The sequence below is a fragment of the Medicago truncatula genome, chromosome 5 (genome assembly GCF_003473485.1).
Source record: "Medicago truncatula cultivar Jemalong A17 chromosome 5, MtrunA17r5.0-ANR, whole genome shotgun sequence".
Classification (NCBI taxonomy): Eukaryota; Viridiplantae; Streptophyta; class Magnoliopsida; order Fabales; family Fabaceae; genus Medicago; species Medicago truncatula.
The window spans coordinates 36,113,301-36,134,480 of NC_053046.1; the positions used below are offsets into that span (position 1 = coordinate 36,113,301).

The 21,180-nt window shown below is 31.8% G+C and overlaps 4 protein-coding genes across 7 annotated transcripts; 2 read left to right on the forward strand and 2 right to left on the reverse strand.

The window, feature by feature from the left end:
- Positions 1-1,598: 1,598 nt before the first annotated feature.
- LOC112421754 (uncharacterized) lies at positions 1,599-2,583 on the forward strand. 2 transcript variants are annotated; one of them, XM_024783316.2, is made up of 4 exons: positions 1,599-1,739; positions 1,837-1,921; positions 2,021-2,101; positions 2,205-2,583. In XM_024783316.2, exons 1-4 carry the CDS (start codon positions 1,726-1,728, stop codon positions 2,442-2,444), a joined length of 420 nt encoding a protein of 139 aa, XP_024639084.1. In that variant the 5' UTR covers positions 1,599-1,725; the 3' UTR covers positions 2,445-2,583. The 2 variants fall into 2 exon arrangements, 1 of the variants encoding a protein (XP_024639084.1); XR_003011977.2 differs by having other exon boundaries at positions 1,604-1,739; positions 1,833-1,921; positions 2,205-2,558.
- Positions 2,584-3,822: 1,239 nt separating this feature from the next.
- On the forward strand, positions 3,823-4,476 carry LOC11415795 (18.1 kDa class I heat shock protein). The gene has a single exon (XM_003616488.4). The coding sequence runs from the start codon at positions 3,897-3,899 to the stop codon at positions 4,347-4,349; it is 453 nt and encodes a 150-aa protein (XP_003616536.1). The 5' UTR covers positions 3,823-3,896; the 3' UTR covers positions 4,350-4,476.
- Positions 4,477-8,004: 3,528 nt separating this feature from the next.
- LOC11409666 (uncharacterized) lies at positions 8,005-11,591 on the reverse strand. 3 transcript variants are annotated; one of them, XM_024783394.2, is made up of 4 exons: positions 11,465-11,591; positions 10,865-11,137; positions 10,172-10,540; positions 8,005-8,737 (listed from the first exon to the last, which is right to left on the reverse strand). In XM_024783394.2, the coding sequence occupies exons 2-4, from the start codon at positions 11,030-11,032 to the stop codon at positions 8,117-8,119; spliced, it is 1,158 nt and encodes a 385-aa protein (XP_024639162.1). In that variant the 5' UTR covers positions 11,033-11,137; positions 11,465-11,591; the 3' UTR covers positions 8,005-8,116. The 3 variants fall into 3 exon arrangements, with proteins under 3 accessions (XP_024639162.1, XP_024639161.1, XP_003616538.1); XM_024783393.2 differs by lacking the exon at positions 11,465-11,591 and adding an exon at positions 11,364-11,437; XM_003616490.4 differs by lacking the exon at positions 11,465-11,591 and having other exon boundaries at positions 10,865-11,355.
- A 5,254-nt stretch (positions 11,592-16,845) lies between these two features.
- Positions 16,846-19,478, reverse strand: LOC11413730 (uncharacterized). The gene is made up of 2 exons (XM_003616491.4): positions 18,815-19,478; positions 16,846-17,472 (listed from the first exon to the last, which is right to left on the reverse strand). The coding sequence occupies exons 1-2, from the start codon at positions 19,213-19,215 to the stop codon at positions 17,238-17,240; spliced, it is 636 nt and encodes a 211-aa protein (XP_003616539.1). The 5' UTR covers positions 19,216-19,478; the 3' UTR covers positions 16,846-17,237.
- Between the last annotated feature and the right edge of the window lie 1,702 nt (positions 19,479-21,180).

The following is a 21,180-nucleotide window of genomic DNA, read 5'->3' on the forward strand; positions in this document are numbered from 1 at the left end:
GGATGGTTTAAAACAAAATGAGCTCTCTATTTCTTCAATTAGAAATTCTGTTAGGTTTGTGAGATCGTCACCCCAAAGATCTGCAAAATTTAAAGAGTGCATTGAGTTTGCTAGAATTACTTGTAAGAAGATGTTGTGTCTTGATGTCCAAACAAGGTGGAACACAGCGTATTTAATGCTAGATGGTGCTGAGAAATTCCAACCAGCCTTTGAGAAGTTGGAGGGTGAAGATTCTGGGTATTTGGAGTTTTTTGGGGAAGCTGGTCCTCCTAGTATTCATGACTGGGAGAATGTTAGGTGTTTTGTCAGGTTTCTAAAAATTTTCTATGATGCTACCAAGGAGTTTTCCTCATCTCAGGGAGTGTCTTTGCACAAGGCATTCCACCAACTAGCTTCTGTTCATTGTGAGTTGAAAAGATCAGCCATGAACCTGAACACAGTTTTAGCTTCAATGGGGTCTGACATGAAGCAGAAATACAACAAGTATTGGGGTAAAATTGAAAACATCAACAAGCTTATTTACTTTGGTGTGATTCTTGACCCTCGATACAAGTTTAGCTATGTGGAGTGGTGCTTCAATGACATGTATGGTGACCAACCTACATTTTTTACTGATCTGATTGCTATGATCCATACTCAGCTGTTCAAACTGTTCAATTGGTACAAGGATGCCTATGACCAGCAACATAATTCTGGTCATCCATCTGCAAGTCCATCCGAGTCTAGTTATGTTAGCGAGAATGTGATCCCAGCTGAAGTCCCATCTCATTTGGCAAGGGCTGAAGCTTTTAAGGAGCATCTTAAACTGAAGGAATCAATAGTTAAAAAAAATGAGCTTGAAAGGTACCTAGATGAGGAGCGTGCGGAGGATGTCAACTTTGACATCCTTCTTTCGTGGAAACAAAACTCTTGTCGTTATCCTGTTTTGTCATCCATGGTGAGGGATGTTTTAGCTACACCAGTTTCAACTGTGGCTTCTGAAAGTGCCTTTAGCACTGGAGGAAGAGTTTTAGATACATATAGAAGTTCATTGAACCCACAAATGGCAGAGGCATTGATCTGTGCACAAAATTGGTTGAAACCCACTTTGAATCAATTCAAAGACCTCAACATAAATGAGGAATTTGAGCTGTCTACCACTGTTGTATCAGGTATTTAATATGTTTATTTTAACTTTTAAATGTGTGGCATTTATTCTTGTTTAAATGCCATTAACTAATCATATTGCTTGGTCCTTGTATTTGTATATAGAATTTGATGGACCATCAGCTAATGGATCAACATCTTGTGGTGTTAGAGCAGCTGTTGTACAAGGAGATGCATCATCATCTCAATCACAGCCAATGAGCTGTGATTGAAAAAACTAATGTTAGTGATTATATTATTTTTCATTATTTGTGTTTATGTTATTATTTATTTTATTAAGTTATGCCATTGTTTATTTTATTAATGTAGTTATTGTTTTTATTTACAGGTTCTTAACCCTTTTTTGGTGTCATTAATCATAATGATTAATGACTTTGCTTAGTGCATTTTTTGGGAGAATCTACTTTTTGTGGAATATACACAACAACTCTTTTTGGAAGCATCTGGAAGATGATGAAGGATTTTAATCCAACTTGTATGTTTGAAGACATTTTGAAATGTAGATGCTTGCTTGGCTCCATGGTCTCTCACATTTTTGCTTGATTGATAGCATATACACTGCTGTTTAAACGATGTTTAATGCTTATGCTAAGGTATGTTAGGCTTAGTAAGTGTTACTTGATAATGCTTGTAGTTATCATAGTTTTAAATCCCTTACTGTTTGTTTTATTCTTCTTTTTTTCAAGTCAGGGATGCAGTTATAAATCTAGAGGTCATCTCTAGTGATGGTAATGTAGGAGAGTTCACTGTTTTTATCCCAAACTGTTGCACAAAGGTACAATAATGTAGGATGCATAATGATTTTATTGTGATGATTTTACTGTGATGAAATGTGTTGGTAACACATTGCTTTTGATTTTCATTATTCAAGCAGATTATTGATGTTAACTTGGGTCTGGCTACTCTTGTACTTGCTGAAATGATGAGATGTGATATTAATTTGAACTCAATCAAGGTTAGTTTTAGTTTATTTATTGAATTTAGTCTTGATTCTAACTTCATCTATAAAAAAATACAAAATTTATATCTTATAATATTTTGTCCCTCTTGTTGTGCAGCTATATTTGTGTGACCATGTTGCAGCATCAGCAACTGCAAGCATCTCCTGCCAATGTATTTGTAGAATTATGGATGATTGTAATTATGGCATTGTAAAGTTTAAGTTGTTGGTTGTGTTGTGCAGTCTTATCAACTCTAAACGTATTGCACAGTCGTACTTTTATTTATTTGAAGTTTGTAATATTATGATACAGGAATACCGGATACCTATCACATGGATGATGAATTATCATGAATGATGTAGTTGGGCTTCTTTAAACCAACTAAATTCATGTTTATTTCCTATTACAGGGCTGAATCATGAATGATCAAATGATGTAATTAGGCTTTTCTAAGCCAACTTAACTCTTGTATGATATGACAAGAAAATATGCTTAATTTATTTGTATTTCATTGGCAACTTAGATTGAGAGGGGATGGAATCATGAACTGATCCAATTTGGAAATTATGGTTAAAAATATTTGAAAAACAGCGATGGGCCAAAAATCCATCACCGGCCCAATGTTGGCCTCATCCGACATAACCCACCCATAACATCCGCTGAAACCGATTAACCGAGACCCGCCATAACCGTTGCTTCATTTGGGTGAAATTGGGCCTTGAATTCTCAACCGTGGATTGTTTCGGATTGAGCTTTCTGAGCCCGAACCCACCCATACCCGACCGTTGTCCATCCCTAGTTGAAAGGCACTCTCAACATGTTGAACCATTGCAAGGTGTGTTGAATTTGGTTGAGAGATGAGGTGGAGGAAAGAGGTGATGAAATCATTCAACATGTTGAAGCTTGACACATGGCTGAATCTGATTGGTTGTTTGGATTTATCTCATCTTAATAATTTGTACTTAATTATTTCATTATAAATTAATTTTTTTTTAAAAAAATTTATACCAAAATTCATGATTTTATTTTTTCTATAAATAGAGACGAAAAAAAAACTAAGTTTTTCACTATTATTATTATTATCTTTCTATTAATTTTTCTTTTGAAGTTTTAATCTTCTTTTCAGTGAAATGAGCCAAAAGCTGTTTGGAAATTAATTTCAATCAAATATTTGTTTGTATTTTGAAGTTTGTTGTCTTGCATTTTAAGTTATTTGTGTGTCCATGCTTAATTTATTGTATTGCATTTTAAGTTAAGAAAATAAAAATAAATTATTTAAATAGATTTTGTTTTTACAAAACACTAAAAAATAAATTGTTAAGTGTTTTTTTATTTTATTTTAATTTAATTATATTGATAAATGTAATTGTATGTAATTATAAAAATAAAAATATAAAATTAAATAAGAATAAGAAATAAAAGATGGTGGGTTAGATTGTTGAATGAAAAATCAATGGAGAGGGTAAAAGTTGAATGAGTGTTGAATAAGAAAGAAAATGATGTGGAGTGTTGGAAATTGAAAAAGTGAAGTGTTTTTGAATGAAAAAACCATTTTAAATGGTCTAAGAAGCTAAACTCCAAATACTATTAAAATAGAATAGTGTAGAAATTTATAGAACATCCTTTCGGTTCACTTGCCTCAAAAAGAAAACAATCCTTACGGTTCATCCCTATCTCTCTATAGAATATTCAAGAAAATCCTAGATACTTATTTTGTCTCCTATATAAACCTTCCTCTCTTTCTCTATCAGCAACAGAAACAGCAACTACGAAACGATCAAATCAAGAAACTAAAACAAGGATTCTACAATGTCTCTCATTCCAAGCTTCTTTGGCGGTAGACAAAACAACGTTTTTGATCCATTCTCAATGGATATATGGGATCCACTCCAAGGTTTTCCATCATCTGCTCGTGAAACAACTGCACTAGCAAACACACGTGTGGACTGGAAAGAAACACAAGAAGCTCACGTGTTCAGTGTAGATCTTCCTGGTTTGAAGAAAGAAGAAGTGAAAGTTGAAATAGAAGATGGAAATGTGTTGCAGATAAGTGGTGAGAGAAACAAAGAGCAGGAAGAGAAGGATGATAAGTGGCATCGTGTTGAGAGAAGTTCTGGGAAGTTTATGAGGAGGTTTAGGTTGCCTGAGAATGTTAAAATGGATCAGGTTAAAGCTGGTATGGAGAATGGGGTTCTTACTGTTACTGTTCCTAAGGAAGAAGAGAAGAAGAGTGAGGTTAAGTCTATTGAAATTTCTGGGTAACCTTCAAACCATGTTGTGATGTTCCTTTTGTTAAACAATGTTTATTTTGTTTATGTTTTTTTTTTTCCAGCGTTGTAAGGTCTTGGTAAATGGTAATAATAATGTATATGCAGGGTGTTGTAAAAAATCTCACTAAATAAATATATTAAATTAGTTTTTTTGAAGGAAAAATATATTAATTTAGTTATTGTTCGATTGGTTCCATAGGTTAATTTTCATTAGGTTAATTTTCATTTGTCAATGGTTCATTTCTCAAAATCAATTATGCACCACTAAAATCAATTTTTAGTTATCCAAAAATGAAACGATATGCACGTTCAAAGTTCCAACTTATTTTTTCTCAAAGAAACTATAAAAATGGCTTTTTTTAAGGAAAATTTACTTATAACATTTCATTGATAATAAGAGACCTAATATAAATTGGGTATGGTATATTCCCGTTTTAAAATGAGCGTCGCTTTAGCAAAAAAAAATTGTTTCAAAATGAATGTCACTTTACATTCCTAATATAACTTTAATTTTTTTCTTCCAACTTGACTCTCCTCAACTTTTCTCTCACAATTATTAATTAAGTTTGTCTTTTTCTTATAAAGTAAGGGCAGTTTAGTAAAATTGCTATGTCCAATGATTATTTTATTTCATTCCTTAATCTGTGTGTAATTGGCTAAAGCGATACTCATTTTGAAAGGAAGGGAGTAATAGACACTGAGACTAGCTAGTAACGTGGTGTCTCTTGCAAGTGCATGAGCAATTCCGTTTGCTTGTCGCCTGAAAAACTCTACCCTAGAGTTAGAAAATAAAGAGTTAAACAAAGAACGACAAGAAGTAATAATGCAACCAAATTCAGAAGTGTCATTCCTGTCATAGAGAAAAGCATCAACCGTCAAATTAAAATCCGTTTCAAAATCCACATTATCAAACTGCATATCACTGAGCCATTGCAAAGCTAAGTATAAACCAAGTGCTTCGCCCATATCTATCGGAAGAAAACATGGATGCAACACCATTTTTGCCAACACAAAACTATCGTCTGACTCCCGAATACATAACCAATACCTGTTCGATTAAGAGAGTTAGAGAAAGCTGCATCGATATTGCACTTGTACCGTCCCAGCATAGGATGTTGCCAATGATTGCCATTGTGTAATGTCGAAGTAGAAGGCCCCCCATTGAGGGTCGATGAAGACGAACTGGGAGCAGTGGAAACAATAGCGTCAGGGGCGTTTGCTAATTGTCAATCAACAACCATGTTTCAAGCTCTCTCCACCACTAAAGCATTAGTTTCCGTTACATCATCCGATACTCTAAGATTACGATGTTTCCAAAGACTCCATGTCACAGTTGCGAAACGCTACGATAAATTAGCAGACAAGTTCTGAAGTAGTGAAAAATAGCATCTGTAGCTGATACGGTAGTTGAAGGAGCATGTTGAATAGAACTCCATAGGCCAATTTTCTTTATATTTTACAAATTCATCTAGTTAAGGATTAATATTAAATGAGATATGATTAAACAATGTATTATAAGTGGAAACAATCTTCACTTGATAAGTTAACTTTGTAAAGTTGATTTAGGCTCGACCTAAATTCTAATATGGTATATCAGACCTGATTATAGTTCATGATCACGTGGGTAATCGACTCATCACATTTCTGTTACGTCTCATGCTATTCAATTAATGCTATTAGGCCATTCAAATAACTCTTATTGGTACCATGTGGTATCGTCTCCTAGGTGTGGTTTGTTTTAGGGGTTACACATTGAATGACATATGACCTAATAACAAGGGACAATGTGTTTTTTTTATTTTTTTATCAGGTAATCTAGTGGCTAGAATTCAACTTATAAGGTGAATAAGTGGGATGTCTTGGGTTAGAACCCCGACCCCTGCATATAATAATACATCTACATTAATATACAAATTACAAAAAATAATTTTTATGCATCTTCATCGGTGATCTCTGTTTAAAGTTTCTTAATAACCTCTTAAGCCACAACTTTTGAAGCAAATCATTTAACTTTTTATTTTAAGGGTGAACTCTTTAAGAACTCAAAATGGGTCCAACAATTTATTTCACTCATTTAGTTAATTTTATTTTAAATTAATTATTATTATTTTGGTACCATGAACAAAAGTAAATTAGAACTAACAAGATGAAAAATTGAGTACAAATATAGTCAAAGTCAAATGAAACCTAAAAGAAAAACTATGAGAGCAAATTCAATATAAAATTAAGAACAAATTGATGAAATTCTTAGATGAAAATTGAGTGTGATATTTTCAAATGATTACAAATTATAAAACAATTTTATGAAGTAAAAAGGGGTAGAATTCTTCAAATGGTAATCTTTTTCTAACCTCTGCAGTGCATTCCCATAAACGTTGCTTAAGGAAGGAACACATATTATATCACACGTTTGCTAACTCCGTTGAAACGAACTTAAAAAAAGTGAAGTTCGTGGATGAAAAAGCAGAGAACGAACCTCTATTTATGGATGAAAATATGAATATTGAAATGATAAAGAGGTCATACATGAACTCAACTTATTTTTATCAGGAATAATAACAAATTAACAGCTACTAAAAAAAAATCAAGTTGTAAATGAAGTCCATTCAAACTAGAATGCACGAATAGAAAGCATAACACAAAAACACAGAACTTAACATACACTAATTAGTACAATGCCATGGCAGACAGCAAGATACAGACTTGGAGCAACAAATAAAGTACAATAAGACACTTGACACAAAAATCAAAACACAGAGCAAATTTAAAACATAAAAATCAAAACACAAAGCAAATTTAAAACATAAAAACACTTGATTATTTTAACAGAAGAACACAACAAAAGTACATTAAATTCCTTCAAAAAAAAAACAAGTACATAAATATTATTTGTTGGTCTACCATGGATGTGGATCGTCGTGTACTTAAAGAAACTGTGTGTTCCTAAAGTACACTTGTTTTAGATTTTTTTCCTACTAGATTAGGAAATGCATGTAAATAAAGACAAAGGAAAAAAGGTAAAGAGAAATATAATGCAAGTAGTCTCTCTTTGATCGATTGTTTGTCGAATACATTGTACAAAATGAGTATTTATAGAAAAAATGTATTCCTATTAGTACTCGTCAACATGACATGACTTAGAGTGTTTATCATTGTTCGGCTATCTGAGCGGGTAATGCATTATTTTCTTCGTCGAGGGGGTTCGTGGTGCCACACCTTCGTTCGATAGACAACTTCCTACTTCACGGCATGGTCCATTGGCAAAGTCCAATGTGTGCGTCTCTTTCTCAAAATGTGCATCCTTACTCATTGCTCCTTGCAATTAGTGGTGCTATAAATAGGGGGTGTGGGTTTAGTGACTTGTTGTCCAGTTTTATTGAGCTTTGACTCAGTTTGATCTCTTCAAGACTCACATACCCTTCGGTAGATTCAAGAAAGAATCGACTAACTCTCGTATGGTTATAAGGTACGCCTAACCTTCCATTGGCTAGGGGAAGCTCGACTAACCTAAATTTGCTCATCTACCGATTTCAGCTAACATAATAATTACTTTTAGGATTAAACTGATTCTATTGTTTTTCTTTAGTAATCTTCCATTGATCATTGTAAATTTTTCATCCTGAAATTAGTGGGTCCGAATAGAATCCAAAAAGAAATGAATTAATTTATGCAACATATAATACTATATCATATTGCTCAACTACAAACTTGACCAAACCAACAGAACTAGTGCTATTACAACATAAAACATAGTCAAATTTACATATCTTGAATGTTTTCACTAACACATGAATCATCCACATCAATAGCAGCTACTTTTGAAACACTAATCTTAAAGGAAGCAGATTGAATCTTATATGGTAACTTAGCATTACTAACAGAAACCACACCTTTTTCTTCATCTCTCTTCAAATCACTAGGAGGTAAAAAACAATCCAAAGACAACCCTTTAATATTAAAATCAACTTCTTCAATTTTCCAAACCTCATTTATACTTGTCCTTGAATGATTCTCAGGTCCTTCACCAAACCTTGACAAAGTGACCCAAGTTTTCCCACAATGTGCTATTTGAATACCATCCACTATTCTATAGTCTTGTATGAGAGATTCTGTATTTGTTTCCCAAAATATGAATTCAGTTTCAGAAGATTTTAGTTTAATCAAGTTGGTGTCTTCTAATTGAACCAAAAGTCCAGTCCTTTGGCTGAAATAGCCTAAAACTGTGTGACCAATTATTTCTATGTTGCTACTGCTTCTTGTTTGTAATGAAGTGGATTCTGCTTCAAGTTTTAGAATGAAACATTCTTCATTGTTTACTGTTTTCTCTCCTATGCATGTTGAGTTGTTGAATAAATTGGCAGTGGACTTCGGATCAAGACCCTGTTCAAATTAAGGCAATAATTAATTATTAAGAGATATGTATCATGAACAAAATAATAGTAATTTGTACTATAAACTTATAAACTAGTATATGTATTTTCTTAACACAATAGCATCAAACTAGCATGTGTATTTTCAAAATTTTCTCATATTAACATCTTTAAAAACCGAACCGAACTGCATTGTTCAACCGGTTGACATAGTTCACATTTCTTTCAAAAAAAGAAATCCATTTAAATGTTGCAGTTAATTCTTTTGATAAGGAGCTCTAAGGAACTTTGGCTTATTAGGCTTGTACATGAACTTTGTTTGGTGATATGTAACTATATAGTGTTTCAAGAAAATGAAAATGAAAAGCTGCAAGTTTTATTAAAAAGCGGGACTTAAGTCCCATGAAAATTAGCATTTTGTACTGGCGTGAGTTAAGTCACGCTACGTGACTTAAGTCAAGCAGCATTTTGTACTAGCGTAAGTTAAGTTATGTAAGGGTAAAAAGGTCATTTATTTTGCGAACGAGCAAAACCTGTCATTTATTTTGCGAACGAGCAAAGCCGTTTGGGAAATGAGCATAATTCTTTGAAGATCGTGTGGGTTTGATGTCAAGGCCCGACTCCAATCATCTCACATTGGCCCATCAAAAGGTTTGGAAGGGTAGGAATTAAAGTAAAACAAAGCTTTTTGAAAGAAAAAAAAAAAATTGAAACAAGTTGTCATGCACTAAGCAATGAGAATGACAAGCATTGTTGACATTTAGGGGTCACAACTAATTAATTGGATAAATTCAAATTTCAAACTTAGGATTTCCTTGCATTACCTATTAAATTGTTGACTTTTGATATTAAATGTAGACCTTCACTTTATGGTAGGGATAAGTTAATTTCTATGAAAAAACAATTTGGAAATTGACCTTTTTCAAATGAGAAGGGAGGAAGAACCTAGTTTTAGGTAGGGTGGATTCAATTGGGCAATGTTTGGTTAGGTAAGCTTGCAACATCCAAACTTATATTTTCTGTTATAGAAAGCTAGACCTTTATGTTAAAAAGAGAAGGGAAAAAAAAAGTGAAGTGGGAACACAACATACATTTGAACACATTAAAATCAGATTCACACTTGAAATAATGTGAAACAAACAAATTTGAAAACTAACACTAAATTTTCCAGCACTCCACCATGGAAATTGAGTCCATTGTCATAAAAATAAAGTGAAGAAAAATGAATTATTATTATTATTAAAATAGCAATAATAGTTATTTTACAATCGTTTTTTAGAAGATTTGAACTTTGTATTTTGAGGTACATAATCAAGCTTTTAACATTGAGTTGACATCTCAAAGACACTTTGAGTTCATTTATAATGGTCAGAGATTAATACAACTACAACACAAAATTAACACAATAACACAAAATGATTAATGAACTTTAAATTAAATTTACCTGAAGTAAACGTTTAAGTGGCCTAGGTGGACCTCTTGAAGCATGAGAATGATGCCAAGGTGTTTGCCTCCAAGCCACTTTTCCATCACTCCCTGCACTAATTTTGTACCCAGAAACCACCAATTCTAAACACCACAATTCTGGTCTCTTTTGCCACAACACAAAACCTCCCAACTCTTCTTTCATATCCACCTTCTTCACTTTCTTCATCACCTTCTTGCTATTCACACCTCCTTCCCCTGCCACAAACTCTGATGTCCCTATTCTCACTTCACCCATTGCATACATACTTTCAACATTATTTAAAACACTCTCTCCTCCCACGGCCGCCACATATTGTTTTACTATATACTTCGCCATCGACGCCTCCTTCAAATCACAAAATAATTTAAGAAAAATTATTTAACAAGACAAAACTTATGTATATTTCATTATTTGTTGTTCTTACCTTTAATATTTTTTTTATACAACCACAAAAAGCTTCGAGAAAATCCATTTAAATAAAATTTTGAGAAAATTATGAATTTAAGAAACTCGTGGTAGTTATGAATATTTTAACTTAAGAACAATACGAAAAATCACCTAAGTAAAAACACATGAGTTTTGTCCAATTAAAAATTGTAGTATTGTATTATAAATTTATAATTAATCTCAATCAAGAAACCAAAACAAAAAAGTTTCTTCTATACTTACAATGTTATGGCCTTTAATGTTGCGAGTGATGATGGGTTTGTACTCATTAGTGATAGGAAAAGGAATCAATGGAGCTCCTACAACACCAAGCAAAAGTTGAATATTTGTGTTTGGATCTTCAAAACGTGATGATCTTGATTCATTGTTTGGTTTCATCCATTGCTTCATGTTCTTCCATGTGGTTCCACTCTTGTTGGTGAAAATATCTTCTGGGATGGGAACTTCTAGCACAGTTTCAAGGCCATCTTCATGATAAAGGTTGGGACAAAGCTTCTTCATAGTAGAGAGAAAAATCAAAATAGAGAAAAAGATGAATAAGAGTTTAAGAAGATAATAATGAGAATATGTATCTTGGGTTGATTTGAATATTTCATACAATAGAAAGACTTTAGAGATAAAAGGGTTATATGTTATGTATGAATGACATGCGTCATCATATCATATTTAGACTCGCGTGGATATAGACGTCTGATCTTGATTAGGTGACTCATATACTGACCTCGTAATTAAGAGTTGATTTATAGAACTAGAATATTGTTCGTCTAGTTAAGATCGAATGGCTAAGATCGCGTGATTGCATGAATGTGTGATTTTTCTTACCAATGGAAATGGGATTGGAGTCTTGAATTGAAAGGGAGAAAGAAAGGGATGTATGTATGAGATACTTAATGTGTATGTAACTTTGGAAAAAGATCACCAACCAAACTATATTGGGACCCCCTCTTTGTCTATTTCGTCGTGATTGCACGCATCTCGTATACTATTACTTATTGGAAAGTTAAATTACGGTTAGTTTAAAATTTATGCTTGTTGTACTTGTTTAATTTTAAGGATTAGTATTACTACTATATTTTAATAAAGGAGACATGTTAATTACTGTGGATCGTTGATATTAAATCTAAAACAAAGGTTAGTGCTAAAAGTCCCCAAGTCCATAGAGTGTTAAACTCATCACTCATGTCATTCATTTTTATTGGTTTTAATAATATCTGAATTTATTTTATTTATATATACTTGTTTAGTCTTCTGCATATCATTGATCCCATTCATAGAGGTTTTAAATGTTTTGGTTTAATTTCATGGTATTCATTTTTATGAGTTGAGATCTTCTCCATTTTTATATATAATGTGTAATTAAAATTTACTAAGTTTGATATTACACGTTATTAAATGATATATATGCTGATACAAAATCTTTACATGTTGAGATCTTCTCCGTTTTTATATATGATGTGTAATTAAAATTTATGGAGTTTGATATTACATGTTGTTGAATGATATATGTTGATACGAAATTTTACATATTGAGATCTTCTTCATTTTTATGAGTTGAGATTTTCTTCATTTGAGCATATTTGACACAAATTTTTTACATTGATCTCTTTTAGTAGTATTAACATAGTTTTTTTAGTAACAAAGTAATAACATAGTAAAAAAATAAAATAATATAGGTTGGTACAAAATTGGATGTTGCACAAACGAACAAAACATGTTTTTCCCTTACTTTTTAGATGATAATTCATTAATTTGCACTCAAATTTAATAATGCAACAATATGTTCTCCTTTGTGTACCAAAAGTATGTTCTCCTTTCTTTTTCACATAGTTTTACCATGATTAGTTAACAATTTATAAACTGGCATTATCGATATATCATATATCATATGTGATAGGTAGGTAAAATATATCCCATAAGAAAAAGGTAGGTAAAATTCATATATTATATACTTGGTGTATCCGTTAGTTACACAAATAAGATTATGCTTTCTCTTCAATTAGACGTATAAATGTACACACTAAGCAAATTTGATTAAGATGTAAATGGAGCTTAAATTAAAAGTGAAACCAGCTAAAAGAAAAGAAAAATTCATTGCTTATGTTACAATTTACCGAAAAAAGAGGGACACTTGAGTTCAAAAGAGATTTGATTACCCCCACAACTCAAACTTTGTTACCTTATATTATGACATACTTTCACTAACTTTATCTTTTACACAACAATCATTAACTAGGTAAAGGATTCTATAATATCATATCATCATACTTATGGTTGGATGCTCTAACATTGTACCTCAAATAATGTCCACAATATACAATAAGAAAAACAATTTTATTCCTCCAACAACTTTTTAAAAACCAATCACGTCCATAAGTATCCATCGAGACAGGAAAAAAATGTATTATCCCATCCAAATGTCTACTTCTGGACGGGGTCGATTTTAAAGAATCATGAGAGTAAGAAAATGGTTCCTATATAATATGATATGGGTGCAGAGAACATAAAGATGCAGGGGTCCCAAGTATATAAGATATGCAAAGAAGATGTACGACCAACATTCTAATTCAAAAATGTAATCAAGAATGGTAACCCATGGCCCTGCCCATTGGTGGTTGCTTGCTTTGTTATTAGCTAGGATCACATGAATCTATTCGTGTTCCAAATAGACAAGGCCATGTGAGCTGTGCTTTGATCCTGTTTCTGATTTTCTTTTTGGTCCTGTTATGCTGACTAGGATGGTATAAAGCGACAAGCTATTACATTGTCCTTTCTAAATTACGAATCATTTCATGCACGTTCTTGTTCTTGTTCTTGTGAATATGCTACTATATTGATGATATTCATATTATCATATATATTGGAGCTGCAACCTCCTAGTAACTTCAATTAATCTAGGAGATCACTTATTTTGTGTGGAAAAGAATAATAATGTATTGGTTGAATGGTTCTTTTGCTATAGCCTATAGTTGATGTTGATGGATTAAAATTGTATATTTTTAAATAATTTATAAATATCCTTCAAAAAAAAATTATAAAAAAATTAATCCATTATTTCAATCCATCAATTAAAACCCTGTCCAAATCTATATGATTCATTCAATTTTTTACCTTGTTTCATACGTTTTTTCTATTGAAATAAAAATGTTATGTTCTACTAAAAAAAATCTGAAGTTTTTATTTTCCCTTGTACAATCTCGGGTAGCATTTGGATGTCATTGGTACCTTTGTATCTATCTCTCTTAACAACTTATTCTCTCTTTCATCTAAATAATTTATTTTAATCATTCATTTATCATTCTCTCTCATCTAAAATGAACATATGTCATCAATGACACTAAAAAACTATGGCACCCAAGTATTTCCCAACAATCTCCGTAACTAGTTAGAGAGTGTGTTTTGTTTATCGATTACAACATAATTGAAATCTACGATTCCCGCATAAAGAAAATGAAATTCCAACCATTAAGTGGAATGAGAATGTTTTAAATATTATAATAAGTTGTAAACACGAACAACAACGACCAAGTCTTATATCACTAAGTAAGATTAACTGATCAAATTACATAATAATGGTCTATCATAAACAATATTTAGATCGAACTTATTAATCTACAGGTCATTAATATTAATTTATCTTATAGTTTTTCTAGATCTTCCTCTACCTATAAGGATCCGAGCCGATTACCTTTCATTTGATCTAAATTGTGTTTATTTATGCTTTTCTTTGAAAAAACAGTCTATTTTTTAATTAAAAAAAAAAATCATTTTTGTCTTTTTTGTTACCGCTTGTTTAGGATTTTCGATAAAAAATAATTCATAAACAAAATCATTTTTGACTCTATGAAATGCTATAGGACTAACTTTCCGTGAAACAAGTTAAAAAATATTGGTTTTAAAAAAAGTGATTATTATGGGTGGTCGATAAACAAAAACATCTTTAGATTTTTTAACAACAAAATTTATATAGGTTTAAATATGTCTTTAGTCCTTGCACTTTCATCAGATTTTGACATTGATCCCTACATTTTTTTTTTTGGAATTGGTCCCTGCACTTTGCAAAAATATTGGTATTGGTCCCTCTATTAACTTTCTGTTAAAATATTGGTATTGAAATATATTTATATTTATAGACATGATTTTATGCTATTAATATGGATGATGTGAATTTGTTCACAAATCCATCATTTTTATTCTTTCAATGATGGGCAATGAATATCATATATTTTTGTAAAAATACCAATGTGGTTAGTGTAGATATTTTCTAATATTATATCTTCAAAACTCGGCCCCTGCGAACAACGATTTGCAATGGAATTTTTAGGATAGTGATCTTTGTGATATGATACTTCAATTCTATTAGAATCTTTATACTTCTCTTAATTAGTGGCTTTTAGAGGAGGACAGTGTCCTTCAAAAAAAGAGGAGGACAGTGTTATTTGTGATATGATACTTCACTTCTATAATAATCTCTATACTTCTCTTAATTGATGGCTTTTAGGGTGCACAAATCTATCTATCTATCTATATATCTTTGTAATCTAAACTTGCATGGGTTCTTATGCAAGTATTGTGTCTACGTGGCATCTCTAAAAAGCTTTTCTCACACTACTAACAACTTGATATCCTCTCTTATTCTATGTATCTCTAAAGAATTGATTAATTCTTAGCTCAACTGGCAAAATGCCGAAATTGTTAGGCCGGATGCCATGACCGGGGTTCGAACCCCGGTACCTCCACTTGTGTGTGTGAGTTTATAATGGCTTTGCCATTTCGTCTATCTACCAAAAAAAAAAAAAAAAAAAGAATTGATTAATTCTCTATATCTTAAATTCTTAGTCTATTGATATCCATATTGTTGTTCAACTTAGAAACAGCCCTACCATACTAATTATTGCTATCAAAATTAACTATTTATTTTTTCATATCATCAATATTATAATATAAACCATTTTGATTTTCTCATATTTGTCCAATTCATGAGGCAAAATATAAAAGATGACTCATGAATATCTATAGCAATATATTTATGTGTGCGTCAAAATAACAACTCATCTTTTATATGTCATATACAAATAATTTTTATTTTATTTATAATATTAGACAATTATATAATAATAGAGGATTGTGCCTATTTTATTTTAGTGGTTTTTTGTAAGATTGTTTTTTTGATGGTAGTATATAGTATTGATATAAAAGCCAGTTACATGTTTAGTTAAGTGCTATACATATATTCTTATTCCATTGTTGTTACATAACTATACATTTAGTTTCAGTTAAATAATATAATTTTTAACAAGCAACCCACGGATAATAAAATAACATACACTACAATTTTAACCACATAATTAATCAATTAATTAGTTACAATTTTCAATAATGTCTATTGTCATATTATTTTATTTTTTAAAGATATTGTCATATTATTTAAAAAAAAATAACTTTAGCACATCAATTACCTTTAAACTACAATTTGATTAATATTCTTTAACTTCCATTTAAATCCTTAAATATGACTCTTCATTCACTCATTGTATTAATACAAAATTTTAATAATAAGTTAGTTAATTATAATTTCATGTTCATAGTGATGATCATTGTGTATAAATATGTGGCAAGATTTTGAGATCTTTTCATCTTATCCTCCATCCCAACAAAACGAGTGTCCATAGAAAATTAGAAGAAAAAAATGGAGTACGAAGAAAGGGCTCAATTGTGAAGTTTTGGATCATCGTCCCTTTTTCCTAAGGATTTTTGGATGATACTCTTAAATTTTGTATGATAGTTTCTATTTCTTTTTCCTACTTTTCACATATTTCTTAACTATTTATTAGTTTTTGTGGTAGACAATAACAAAACATAATGTCAAATGAGAGATGTCCAAATATCACTATGGTTAATGTCAAATGGCATAGCAGTGCAAGAATTAGAAGAAACAAATGGCAACTTAATATGTTTTTCAAGAGATTCAATTCTCTGCAAACTATGTCACACTATGTTGGATGCAAAACTCTCTTATTAGTCAAAAAGATAAATGAAGCAAAACGAGGAAGCAAAATACAATATATCACGTGGCATCATGGAAGTGTGGTTGGATCCAAAGTTATTCCATATAACAACAATTAATAGTTCCCAAAACAAGATCTCAATTGCAGTTAAAAAACAATCAAAATCAACCTTCATTCAAAGTCAGTTAAGCACTTCCATAACAATAAATTCATATGCTTCCTTCACTCATGAATATTAATCATATATACACCAAAACACAACATTAAACTAAAGTATATTTTTTTCCTCCACATGTCCAACATGTGTATCAATTTAAACAATACAATTTATACATGATGGAGAAAAAAGACTTACAATGATATACAAATTTAAATAAAGATATTAAGATAACATCCTTTTGATACTATCCTAGGTTGAACAAAACAAGAGAAACAACAATAACATCATAAAAACATATATGAACATCATATATGTAAAAAAGTACACATCTCCAAATCAAACTATGGAGAGACATAAGGTATTGAGTTTGATACCTGTGTCCATAACCCTCTATCATGTTACCTGCTTCATCCTCAAGTTACACAGGAATTCAAGAGGGAACATTAAAGTGAAAAAGCCATGATATGACAAAGGCGAAAACCATACATGCTAGAAGGAAATTCAAAAACCGATGTCCCTGCCAAAAATTTCGAGTTTCTGATGGCGGTGAAGGTCCAGTTGGAGGTACAATGGAGGGATCACTCGATTCATTGAACTGTTCTGTCATTTGAACTTCAATAGCACCGGCTACGTTGTGTGCAATTGATCCACAGATTTCACAAGTTCTGTTAATCAAGCAAGTCAAAAAAATTATTGCAGTTCATACCACTAGTAAATATAATAATATTCACAAATATACTTGCGAATAAAGTGTCAAACTTAGGAACCAACATCAAACATCAAATAATTCAACTTGCTTTTCCTATCAATAATTAGTTCTATCTGCATTTAATATACTAATCCTTTCAAACTTCAACTCCTTTACATTCAACAGTATATTAATCTTCATGTAGTATAATCATTAGATATACGCGCATTTGGCTTTTATCTAGTTTTCTGAAACTTGATGCAGATATGAAAATACTCGTGTTTACAATGTCAAACCTCCAAAAGTAATCGAAACACAAAACAGAACAGATGAAAACAGATGAAACTAATACTTTGAGAAATGCAGGTATCACCAAAACTGATAACTATGCTTGAACACTAGTTGGGATGTAAATGGGATATTTTCAGCTACATTCCAATATTTTTCTTTTAACCATTATTACCTAAAGTCCTAAACCCTTTTTATAATAATGTAGCTCAGCTGAGCTAAGTTTTCATCATGTCCTTTTGATTACAAAAGAAGAATTAGATTCACATTCCACTATGAATACATTTCATAGGCACTATCTTAAAACTGCATTATCCAAAGTATTTGGCAGCAAATGAATATACTAAGGACAAGCAACAAATGGAAAAGTCAAATAGCTTAGGATAAGGTAAAGGATATGTGCCTTATCCACAATTTTTCCACAAAAAGAAAAACAAAAGAGAATTCTAAAACACTCTAGGATCATCCCATTATGCTGCAAACAAGCACGCAAGTGATCTAAAGACTGAACACCACGTCTTCAAACAAAATTTTAAGACAATCGGTATATGTATCTCTCATCACTTAGCCTACGTTTAGTTTCATGTTTGTTCCTCCCAAAATCATGTTTGGGTTAGTCAAATGTGATTTGATCATAAATTTTTATGTTTGGCTTCCGGTTGAAGAAATGATTCCGTTCCACAAATCAATTCTACCTAAAAGCTAATATACCTCGCTTATGCAGCAACTTAGAATCAATTCTGAAATTTATTGGCATACACAAAGAAGCAATTCTTAACAAAACTATTTAAACATAAATTGATAAAATTATTTTTTTTCGTGAATATATCTAAACATAAATCAATTAACTTCTGTGACGGCAGAACCAAACATACTCTTATACATTGTTCAACATCTACAATTTCATTCAATGTGGCTTCTTACTCACACATAATACTAGAACACATATCTACTCAAATATAGTGGATAGCAATATCATTCATAAATCTCACAAATTCATAACTTTATTCCAAAAGGGTACTAGTACTTACTTGTTGCCTTTAATCTTGAACCAAGCCTCAGCACAATGCTTATGAGCAGCAGCCAAATCATTTTTGCAAAAACAACCAAGCTCCATAGGAATTCCAGATTCATGGTTTGTCATATCCATACTAAGATGACAAATCCTACAATCCCTCTCCACCTTATCCAAATGCACCTTAACATCAGAAACTACACCACCACCATCCAGATCCAACTCCACAGAACATTCTGATTCAGATGAACCATCTGAATCACAAGATCCTCTTTGTTTTTCAGACACTCCTACAATCTCACACCTTTGATCCTCATTTAACCGGTCACCGGAGTTAGAACATCGTTCATTACTCCGGTGACATACATTGTTGTCTATGTCCACAACAACATGAAACTTGTCCTCATTTACCTGCATTTTGTAACAACCAAGATGAGAATCTTCATGTAATGACTAAGTGAAGCAAAGATCATTAATACTCCACCAAAGTTTGATGAAGATAGTTTGAGTTTTTATGAAGCTCAACAAAAAAGAACCAAAAGGTTAATGAATTGTGTGAAAAAAGATATTACTCTACACTGTGGTAGGTAACTTATCACTCTCTCTCTCTCTCTCTTCTGTGTCCCTATAGAGAGAGAGAGAGATGCAACAACAAAAGCTGTTGTTATTATTAACAAAAGTAAGAAACAGCATTATGAATTATGCAGTGAATCTGATAGAGAAAAATTTGGCAAAAAAATAAATAATTTTTTTCCTATTGTTTTGTTTGTTTCTATGAAATAATAGAAAAATGGTTCTTGAAAATCTAACTGTATCACAAAATGTATAGTTTTTTAATTTGTTATTTTCTCCATGTCCATGTCTATGTTGTGATGACAAATTAAAACAAGCAATATAGAAAGCTTAAAACAGGATTAGATTATTCAACAAGGGTCATGCTCATGTGAAAGATACATTTAAGAAATTATACATTTGACACAGTTGTGCATAGTAGATTTTTAAATTTAGATGTGATGTGACAGTTCATATTTTAATTATATAGTCTTTTTCTAAAGATTTAGTTATATAGTCGTAGTTGCAACATAAATTCGAAGTGTTTATAATCGATAATCCAATGCACTTGAAAGTGATTGGTCATTGGATCGAGATCATTTGATCTCGATTCAACAGGAACCACGTGAATGCATGGGATTATCAACCATAGTCAATGTGTATTCAATTAATATTTAAGGTGCTACATCTTAATGAAATGCTCTACGATGTGCAATTTAGTCAAATGCTAGATTTGTCAAGTGGTGCAAATCCAAATTAATGGTCTAATGAGATGTGAAATAAGTGGACCCCACTTTTTCTTTTTTCTTACTCTTGGCGAGTTTTGCGGGTAGAATACTGTGTGTTTTCTATTGTCTGCTGCCATATCATGAGAACAGAAAATGCATGGAACAAGGGAAAAGAAAATTAGGATTGAGATTGAAAATGAAGTTGAAGAAGGTGCTTACTTACGATATAGTTTAAACTAAGAAGTACAGAGGAAAGTGTGAAAAGCAGAATTTTTTTTGTCCTTTTCGGCATTCACTTTTCTCACTATGAATGTACATAATACTCAATATGTTGAATGTGTGTTCTTGCTTTCAGTACAAGAATTCAAATATAAACTTTAAATTCAAATGAGGTGTATTTTGATTATGAAGACCCTCGAAAGAACATACTTTTTAATACGGTCTTACGCACTTAAGGAAAAACATTAAATGCTACTACCAAGAACTGCACTTAAGTGTAGCTGAGCACAACGGTAGTTAACTATAATTCGTTTAGTGAACGTAGTTAACTGCAGTGCAGTTGGGGATATATGTGTGTGATAGCATTTTTTGAAGTGGACACATCAATTTCCTTATAAATTAGCAGTTTTGCAGTTGGGCTAGGCCTAATGGCACTAGAGGGCTCAGTTTATTGGATGTAGGAGTAAGTAGAATGAATGAGGAATGGATACTCGAGTTAGATAATTGCTTTATAGACTCCCCTGCGTTGCTGTAATACCCCTCCAACAATCCATTGCTGAAAAATACGTTATGATAGGTTGAGCAACTCGAAAGCCTCAACAATCAATCATCCTAAGGATCACATATGCAACAATAGCACAACATGATAAACTTGTACATAAGGAAAATATACATAAAAGGATGAGGAAATGTGATAATATAATGTTTTAATTCAATGTTAGATGCTGACGTTGTTGAGTGACAATTTCACGTATAATATTTTTTAATTAATTTTAATTTATTAAAAAAAATCCAAATTAAAAATGGTAAGGTTCATCAGACTTACAGAAGGAAATCCAAAACTTCATTTTCTCCTCGAAAAAATGCAATTTGCTTAGGCAAC

Coding starts and splice junctions, on each gene's coding strand:
- LOC112421754 (XM_024783316.2), top strand. Junction 1,922..2,020: donor TCCCAAACTGTTGCACAAAG/GTACAATAATGT, acceptor TTATTCAAGCAG/ATTATTGATGTTAACTTGGG. Junction 2,102..2,204: donor TTAATTTGAACTCAATCAAG/GTTAGTTTTAGT, acceptor CTTGTTGTGCAG/CTATATTTGTGTGACCATGT.
- LOC11415795 (XM_003616488.4), top strand. CDS start 3,897: ATGTCTCTCATTCCAAGCTTCTTTGGCGGTAGACAAAACAACGTTTTT.
- LOC11409666 (XM_003616490.4), bottom strand. CDS start 11,143: ATGAAGAAGCTTTGTCCCAACCTTTATCATGAAGATGGCCTTGAAACT. Junction 10,541..10,864: donor ACATTAAAGGCCATAACATT/GTAAGTATAGAA, acceptor TGTGATTTGAAG/GAGGCGTCGATGGCGAAGTA. Junction 8,738..10,171: donor CACTTAAACGTTTACTTCAG/GTAAATTTAATT, acceptor TAATTTGAACAG/GGTCTTGATCCGAAGTCCAC.
- LOC11413730 (XM_003616491.4), bottom strand. CDS start 19,215: ATGCAGGTAAATGAGGACAAGTTTCATGTTGTTGTGGACATAGACAAC. Junction 17,473..18,814: donor TTCAAGATTAAAGGCAACAA/GTAAGTACTAGT, acceptor CTTGATTAACAG/AACTTGTGAAATCTGTGGAT.